Source organism: Lupinus angustifolius, chromosome LG19 (genome assembly GCF_001865875.1).
Source record: "Lupinus angustifolius cultivar Tanjil chromosome LG19, LupAngTanjil_v1.0, whole genome shotgun sequence".
NCBI lineage: Eukaryota > Viridiplantae > Streptophyta > Magnoliopsida > Fabales > Fabaceae > Lupinus > Lupinus angustifolius.
In genome coordinates, this window is record NC_032027.1 from 801167 (window position 1) to 809334 (window position 8168).

The window sequence follows — 8168 nt, forward strand, 5'->3', positions numbered from 1 at the left end:
CCACGCCCCAACTTTTAAGAAAAAAATAAAAATAGAAATAAAGTTCTAGATGATTCTAAAGCAAGAGAACGAAAGATGTGAATCCAACGGTCCATATTCAACAGAAGGTTCAAGATGAATTCCCTCATCTATAATAATAATACTCTCTTATCCAAAACCCTTAAACCCTAACCACTCCAATTTCAATCTCAATCTCAATTTTGGGAATCCATGGCATCCTTCACTTCAATGTCTTCCGCCGGTTCTCTCGCCGCGCCACCGCACAATCTCTCTTCCTCTGCCTCCATTTCCGCATTCCCTTTCGCCGCCGGTAGGAGACAGAGCAGCAACACCGTCGTTCTCGCTAGGAAGAACCGTAATCCCAGAGTTTCCGCCATGGCTAAGGAGTTGCATTTCAATAAGGATGGCTCAGCTATCAAGAAGCTCCAGGTACTGTATTAGTAGTAGTGAAATTGATACTCACTGAGAGTGTTAGAGTTTTGAGATAGCAATGGAGAACTGAAGGAACATAATTGAATAGAAATGAACAATTAAGTAACGTTTTTAACCATTTAATGGACATTGAATATTTGTTTGATTGTTTTTGTTGTTGGTTTTGTGTTATAGACTGGTGTGAACAAGCTTGCGGATCTTGTTGGTGTTACTCTTGGACCTAAAGGAAGGAATGTTGTTCTTGAAAGCAAGTATGGGTCACCTAAGATTGTTAATGATGGTGTTACTGTTGCAAAAGAGGTGTGTACTGTGTACTGTTATCTATTTCTCTCATTCTAATTTATGTAATGCTTTTGGTTTCAGTTTATATTAGGATTAGGATAATTTTGATGAGTTTAGGTGCTAGGATGATTTTAATGTTTGCGTTTCGAGTGAATCCTATGGGCGCTGTTATTAACTGTTTGTTGCATTAAGGTTGAGTTGGAGGACCCAGTTGAGAATATTGGAGCTAAGTTAGTGAGACAAGCAGCTGCGAAGACAAATGACTTGGCTGGTGATGGAACCACTACTTCTGTTGTTCTTGCCCAGGGTCTTATTGCCGAAGGTGTCAAGGTAGGATTGCACCTTGCTATAGAAGAGTGTAGAATAATAACTATTTGGTTTTGTTTGGCTTTCTTTTTGCTTATTGTCATGTAGTTAGGTCTCATTTCCTTTCAAATTTTATAGGTTGTTGCAGCTGGTGCTAACCCTGTGCTCATCACCCGTGGCATTGAGAAGACAGCAAAAGCTCTTGTAGCCGAGCTTAAAAAGATATCAAAAGAGGTTATGCATTTTCTGTTTTTTTTTTCCTTTTTTTGTTTCTTCAATTTTTTGTTTTTAAGGATGTTTATTGCATTGGATTGTCAAAATTTCCCATTTCTTAGCATATCCTACTGTTTGATTATTAAAGATGTTTTGGTTGTGTGGACTGCAGGTTGAAGATAGTGAGCTGGCAGATGTTGCTGCAGTCAGTGCAGGGAACAATTATGAAGTAGGAAATATGATAGCTGAAGCTTTGAGTAAAGTTGGTAGAAAGGGTGTTGTTACACTTGAGGAGGGAAAGAGTGCAGATAACAGCTTGTATGTTGTTGAGGGCATGCAATTCGACCGTGGTTATATTTCACCATACTTTGTTACTGACAGTGAGAAAATGTCTGTTGAATTTGAAAATTGCAAGGTGTGGCATTTGTTTTATCTGTATCTTTATTATTTAACATACTTCATATTTACTTACAATTTTATGTGGTGTGTATATTCTGCAGTTGCTATTGGTTGATAAAAAGATAACCAATGCAAGGGATCTTGTTAATATACTAGAGGATGCAATTAGAAATGGATTCCCTATTTTGGTTATTGCTGAAGATATTGAACAAGAAGCTTTAGCCACCCTTGTGGTAAACAAACTCAGAGGGTCACTGAAGATTGCTGCACTTAAGGCCCCTGGATTTGGAGAACGCAAGAGCCAGTACCTTGACGATATTGCTATCTTAACAGGAGGTTTTTAAATTTAATGCTTTTATGTTTCTGATTGTTCTGTTTAATTTGGAATTGTATATTTGTTTTACCTCGTCTTTCCATGGTTATAAGAATTTTTATCTTCCCAATTGACTTGCAGGAACTGTGATCAGAGAAGAGGTTGGCCTTTCTTTAGACAAAGCTGGGAAAGAGGTTTTGGGCCATGCGTCCAAAGTGGTGCTCACAAAGGATACAACCACGATTGTTGGTGATGGGAGTACCCAGGATGTAGTGAACAAGAGAGTTTCACAAATTAGGAACCAAATTGAGGTTTGCCTCTCTCTCTCTCTCTCCCACCAAAATGTTTGAATACACCAATATATGGCATGGGCAGGGTTTCTTGGAGACATTGTACGGAGTGTATGTCTAATGAGAAACCCACAGAGAGAAATATTCTAGTTTAAATTGATTGATTTGATAATGATATACAAAGCACATGGATGGATTAGGCTACTCACATTCACCAAAGTCACATTTCAGAAAGATGTTTGTTCTTCTCCAAGTTCTAACAAAATGATACCCTTTTTCCAGGCTGCTGAACAGGATTATGAAAAGGACAAGCTTAATGAAAGAATTGCAAAATTGTCTGGTGGTGTGGCTGTGATACAGGTCAACTCACTGAAATCTCATAATATACTAGTTTTGTTTTGTTTGTATCACATGTTAATTGGTGCAATTTTTTTATATACATGTGCAGGTTGGAGCACAAACAGAGACAGAGCTCAAGGAAAAGAAATTGAGAGTTGAAGATGCTCTTAATGCAACAAAGGTGACATTTTCTTGTCGAAAACATTTTGTAGTTGTAGGTTCTGTTTCTGCGAGTTAATATTTTTGTTGGCTTTCAGGCAGCTGTTGAGGAAGGTATTGTAGTTGGTGGTGGTTGCACACTGCTGAGACTTGCATCAAAGGTGGATGCAATCAAGGATACCCTTGATAATGATGAGGAAAAAGTGAGTAATTTATTTGATTTCTAGACAAGTTTCTTGAATATGAAGATATTTTTGTTTTGGGTGCTTTAGATTTTCCTCAGTGAGTTGTTTTATGACTAATAACTTTAATGTTTAATACTGAGTTTTACAACATTGGATGTCCTGCAGGTTGGAGCAGATATTGTGAAAAGAGCTCTTAGTTACCCTCTGAAATTAATTGCTAAGAATGCAGGTGTAAATGGCAGTGTCGTCAGTGAGAAGGTTCTAAGATTTGCTAATTTGGCAATTTCTTTGCTCTGGTCAATGTGTTTTTGATGGTCTAATTTAGCATGTTGTGGTTATAGGTTCTGTCCAGTGACAATCCTAAATATGGCTACAATGCTGCCACTGGTAAATATGAAGATTTAATGGCTGCTGGGATTATTGATCCAACAAAGGTGGGTTGCTTTTGAGCATTGATGAGTTTTTAATTTTACCTTCATTTGATTTCTGAGCTATCTCTAGTTGCACTTTCGGGGTATCTGGTAAATTAATCTCATAACTTGTTTAATCTGCTGGCATCCAAGATTCAAAGCTCGGAATGCCAATTTAATGTATCTTTAGAAGTAGCTTTTGTTTTTGGTGTCAACCTCAAGCATGAGGTTCTTAAATACCTGAGTGTTTCGTATTGTAGTATCTCATAAGACTCATACTATGCAGTAATGCCTTTGTAACTAAAACTCACTATAAACAGAGGAAATTAGGCAAAATTCATAGTAGATTAGTTTAAAACTTTAAATGCAAGTGGACTTGTGGTGGGGTTAGTTTACCATGTATTTTTCTGAAACAGGTAGAAATCTGCATATTTCTGCAAATTCCATATATAGTATGTGATAGTTGTGCTTGATATGAAACATGATAACTCAAGCATTGTAATGTTTTTGCACAGGTGGTAAGATGTTGCCTGGAACATGCAGCCTCGGTGGCTAAAACCTTCTTAATGTCAGACTGTGTTGTGGTTGAGATCAAGGAGCCCGAGCCTGTAGTTGCTGGCAACCCAATGGATGCTTCAGGTACATAGTTTAAATGGTGTTTAACCCAAAACTCTTTAATCTCCTTATAGCCTCGGCGCAACCATAAAATTGGATGACTTATTAGTCATGAGTTTAAATCCTAGAAACATTATTTTCCTTGTAAGGAGATGGCATGTACCCTACTAGATCGATGTCTAGTATAAAGGGGCACATCTTCTCTCTCAAGATGTGTACTACTCTATGTATCATTTCATTTTTTGGTCAGAAAATGTAAAATTAATATATACTTAATGTATATTTCATTCTTCTAACCGATACATGAAGTGGTACAAAGTGGTACAAAGTTTGTGACAGAAGATATGACCTTGAATTGAAGGTTTATAGGAAGATTTCAGTTATGATATGACAAACATATTGATCTAACATGGGTGATGACTCTTAATTTGTGTACCTTTGTTGCAGGATATGGTATATAGAGCAAAGGCAGCTTCAATGGAGCATTATTTTTCCCCTAAAATTAAATACTCACAATTCCATAATTATTTGTAGCAACTATGGATACTATGTAGTGTGATTTAAGATAGGGTGACGCTCCTCCTTTCTACATTTCTTAAGTTAATTCATTTTTGTGCTAATCATTTCACTCGAGTTTTTACCTTAATAATAGTGATTTTTCTAACGTACTAAGCCAATATATCTGTTATTTTATTAGTGTGAATATTGTCATTTATTAGACAATTAACATATTGATTATGAAAACAAATACTATGAGGGATAAATTGAGTTAACTTAAACCCTTCCCTTTATTTTACAATGATCTATTTTTTTTTATTTATCTACTAAAAATCATGTGATAATGCTCTTAATTAAAAATGATTCTAATTTAATTTGTTAGTGAGAGGAAGGGAAGCTCCTCTTATGCTTATATAGTGTTAGGGCTTGTGATTTTTATTATGTAGTAATATCTTGGTAAAAGTTGGAAAATAAAAATAAACCAATTATTGTAGAACATGATCTTCTTATCTATTATAGATGTATATTATACAAACCTTTGTCCTTGTTATCTTGGACACTAATAATGAATCTGGGTAGAATAATGGGAATATATTTGTTGTTCTATTTTTTTTGTACTACTCATCTAATATTACTTTTGAGTGGTTGGAAAAATTATATAAGGTAAAATTATAATATTTTTCTGGTCAATTATATCTTTTGGTAGAGTGACACAAAGTTATGTGATAACATATAGGGACCCATGAATAAGTAGGGAAGTAGGTTAGTCTACATAGCCCTATGACCTAGCTTATTTAATGTTTGACTTTGTCTAATAAAAGATGAAGATGGCGACACTCTTTGTAACAGAGTTTAGATTTGAATCCTAAATAATATCTTCAAACTCAAGTTTATTCCAAGTTATATGTGTTTTTAACACTAAAAAACACAAATGCAACCTTGCATTGGTGCATGTAGGTAATTTACTCAGCAACTATATAATCTTATATATGTTCACGTGGTTAAGGTCATATATATGTTTATGGGATTTAAAGCGTTATACTATGAGATTCTAGCTTCTATGCTTAGAAAGCCAAACTCAAGCTTAAACAAAAGTATATTATTCCTATTTAATATTATTACTATATTAATATATCTACATAATTATATTTTAGAAATATGTTTGTACTTCTTCACCTAAGCCACACTATTAATAATTCTCAATTCCCTAATCCCAGTTCACTTATATTTAAAACTTCATCTAGCAATGTGATTCATACTATCTATTTGGACTAAAAAATGAGATTAATTTGTTCACAGGTTTATGCTTCTTTAGGCTGCTTTTCTTACCAATAATTCAGATAATATATTGAGAAAAAGTTGTATGTATTGAAAATATAAGAGTTCTATATCATGTATTATTGATTTTTAATTAGTATTCACTTTTCAAAAAAATAATAATACAAATAAATGATGAATAATGTAGTCAGTTTCAAGCCTATACAACACTATGTGAAGGTTTATAACTTATTAACTTATATTTGGTTTTATCAAACATGACATATAAATAAAGGGACTTTATGCAAAATAAAATCATAAGGGTTGCATTAAATTATAAAGAAACATGACATCCATTTCTAGATAAACAAACACACATATGAGCCTCTATCAAAAAACAATATAATCCTGCAATAACATAAACTAACAGAAATCTTAGAGAATTGAAACTGTTTTTAACTAATAATCTTTCACACCAAACAAATTAACCTAATCCATTATTTCATGCTTGAGTCTTCATTAACCCTTCATTGGCCATCTTGAACAGTTTAGCTTGTGTTGCTGCAGCCTTGTTTGAATGAAGTGATGCCACAAATTTGTTCCTAACTTGGTTTGTTGTGTAAGGGAAGTTTTTGTTCACCAATGAGTTGAGATATGATGCTGTTCCTTCTCTGTAGAGTGCTCCTAGGGCATCATTTCTTGTGTTGGAAAGTGCTTGTGGTAAGGTCAAACTTGAACCAGATCCTGGAACACCAAATGCACTTCCTAAGGTTCCCCACCACCCAAGCAATCCCCATATAATTGTTGGATGTGAACTCCAATAGCTGAAGATTATAGAAAAAGATCCACAATGTTATTAAACTGTAATAAGATATAAAGATATAATGTGGTTCAAGGTAGAGTAGAAAAATGTATGTGAATGTGAGATGTTATGTTAGATGTTCAAATAAAAAGTTCACATGTAAATCTCAAATAGTTTTGAGAATCTATTTCGATGTCCAAAACTAATTCTAAGTGTTAGGATCATAAGTTTAATGACAATCATAAACATGAAAAATTTCAATGCCAATTCTTTGTTTTTGTGGTCCTTTAGTGTTTGGTTGGAAACGAAGAATATAACTTTACTGACACCTTTTCACCATGGACTTTTTAGTGGTATTCATATAATATATATATATATATATATGCAGAAAGACATGCTTTGTTTCGTGGCACTTATGCTTTAGGTTTTTCTTTTGTTCTTGTTGTGATCCTCTTGTAATATTCTCTCTTCTATTCTAATAATATTCTTCTATAGAAACATGTTCCACAAATAAAATAACTGATATATTATATAGTATCTCACAATACACGTGTTTATCATGGTGTAGTGGTTTTAACAACGTAGTGTATGGTGGTAGAAGTAACTTACTTGCATGTCCCAGAGAAGGGAGAAGGGGAGGGAAGTAAAGGTGGTGAAGGGATATTTGGAGTGCTTGGGTCAATTGGGGTGGTTGGTGGGCTCACAGAGATTGGTGTTGGGGTGCTACCACCACCATTAGGTGGTGGTGAGTTATAGTAACCACCACCTCCTGAGGGAGGGTTTGATGGTGTTGTTGGAGTAGAAGGGTCATGTGGTGGTGACCCACAGTTTCCACCTGAGGGTGTTGATGGAGTTTTTGGAGTTCCATGATGAGAGGGTGGTGTAGTGCTGCTTCCAGATCCATGAGATGGTGGAGTACTCCTGTGTGAACCTACAATGAGTGAAGACAATGCACATTATCAGATGAGAAGGGAATTGATACATCAACTTATAATGTTTGTAATATTATATACATAAATAACGACGGCAAAATCGAGGCTTCCATTTCGTGAGGTATAGGATAGATGTAAGCAGTTCTATCTCGGCAACTGTTTCTCGTGAACCTGCGACTTAATTGGTTACTAAGAACAATCTTACTGTGACCATGACCATATATGTATATATTGAACTAATATAGATGCATAAGTTAGAGAGTTACAGAAAGAACTAGAGAAACCTGCATGTGGATTTGGAGAGTAGTAATTCTTCTGATCTTCAACACTAGTGGTGCATATTACAGGAATTACAAGGTTTTGAGAAAGCAACCCTGCAAGCATTGCAAACATGGTAAGAGAGACATGATTTCTTTTCCTATCCATTACCTTTAGCTAGCTTAGAACACAAAGGGATAGAAGATTTTGAAGTGGTTTGAGTAGTGAGGTAGAACTGAATATAAAGTAGTAGTTCATAGACCAAAGTAAATATTAACAGGTAGAGGAGTATGTGGTTAGTTGATTTGTTGCAGGGTGCATTTACTCATACTATTTATTACTCCTCTCCCCTATGTCCTAATCTATATAGGCCTTGTTTCTTAATTTCTTTTCATAAGCAAAGTAAATGTAATAATGATGAAATCCAAGGGCACTCAACCCCATATACAAATATGTACTCAAAACTAAGTCATGCCTT

The 8168-nt window shown here is 35.0% G+C and overlaps 2 protein-coding genes across 3 annotated transcripts; one reads left to right on the forward strand and one right to left on the reverse strand.

The window, feature by feature from the left end:
- LOC109334351 (ruBisCO large subunit-binding protein subunit beta, chloroplastic-like) lies at nt 149-4604 on the forward strand. The gene is made up of 14 exons (XM_019570076.1): nt 149-429; nt 607-732; nt 907-1044; nt 1159-1254; nt 1406-1648; nt 1734-1968; nt 2087-2256; nt 2518-2595; nt 2684-2755; nt 2832-2936; nt 3084-3176; nt 3260-3352; nt 3844-3967; nt 4391-4604. The coding sequence occupies exons 1-14, from the start codon at nt 211-213 to the stop codon at nt 4402-4404; spliced, it is 1806 nt and encodes a 601-aa protein (XP_019425621.1). The 5' UTR covers nt 149-210; the 3' UTR covers nt 4405-4604.
- Nucleotides 6007-7911, reverse strand: LOC109334893 (protodermal factor 1-like). 2 transcript variants are annotated; one of them, XM_019570887.1, is made up of 3 exons: nt 7717-7911; nt 7110-7431; nt 6007-6522 (listed from the first exon to the last, which is right to left on the reverse strand). In XM_019570887.1, the coding sequence occupies exons 1-3, from the start codon at nt 7856-7858 to the stop codon at nt 6201-6203; spliced, it is 786 nt and encodes a 261-aa protein (XP_019426432.1). In that variant the 5' UTR covers nt 7859-7911; the 3' UTR covers nt 6007-6200. The 2 variants fall into 2 exon arrangements, with proteins under 2 accessions (XP_019426432.1, XP_019426431.1); XM_019570886.1 differs by having other exon boundaries at nt 7699-7911.

What these genes read in the sequence shown, in the direction of transcription:
- LOC109334351 (XM_019570076.1), top strand. Translation starts at nt 211, where the DNA reads ATGGCATCCTTCACTTCAATGTCTTCCGCCGGTTCTCTCGCCGCGCCA. An exon ending in GTGTTACTGTTGCAAAAGAG is followed by an intron (nt 733 to 906) that starts GTGTGTACTGTG and finishes TGTTGCATTAAG; the next exon opens with GTTGAGTTGGAGGACCCAGT. An exon ending in TTGATAATGATGAGGAAAAA is followed by an intron (nt 2,937 to 3,083) that starts GTGAGTAATTTA and finishes GATGTCCTGCAG; the next exon opens with GTTGGAGCAGATATTGTGAA.
- LOC109334893 (XM_019570886.1), bottom strand. Translation starts at nt 7,858, where the DNA reads ATGGATAGGAAAAGAAATCATGTCTCTCTTACCATGTTTGCAATGCTT. An exon ending in AGGTTTCTCTAGTTCTTTCT is followed by an intron (nt 7,432 to 7,698) that starts GTAACTCTCTAA and finishes CACTCATTGTAG; the next exon opens with GTTCACACAGGAGTACTCCA. An exon ending in CCCTTCTCTGGGACATGCAA is followed by an intron (nt 6,523 to 7,109) that starts GTAAGTTACTTC and finishes TATAATCTTCAG; the next exon opens with CTATTGGAGTTCACATCCAA.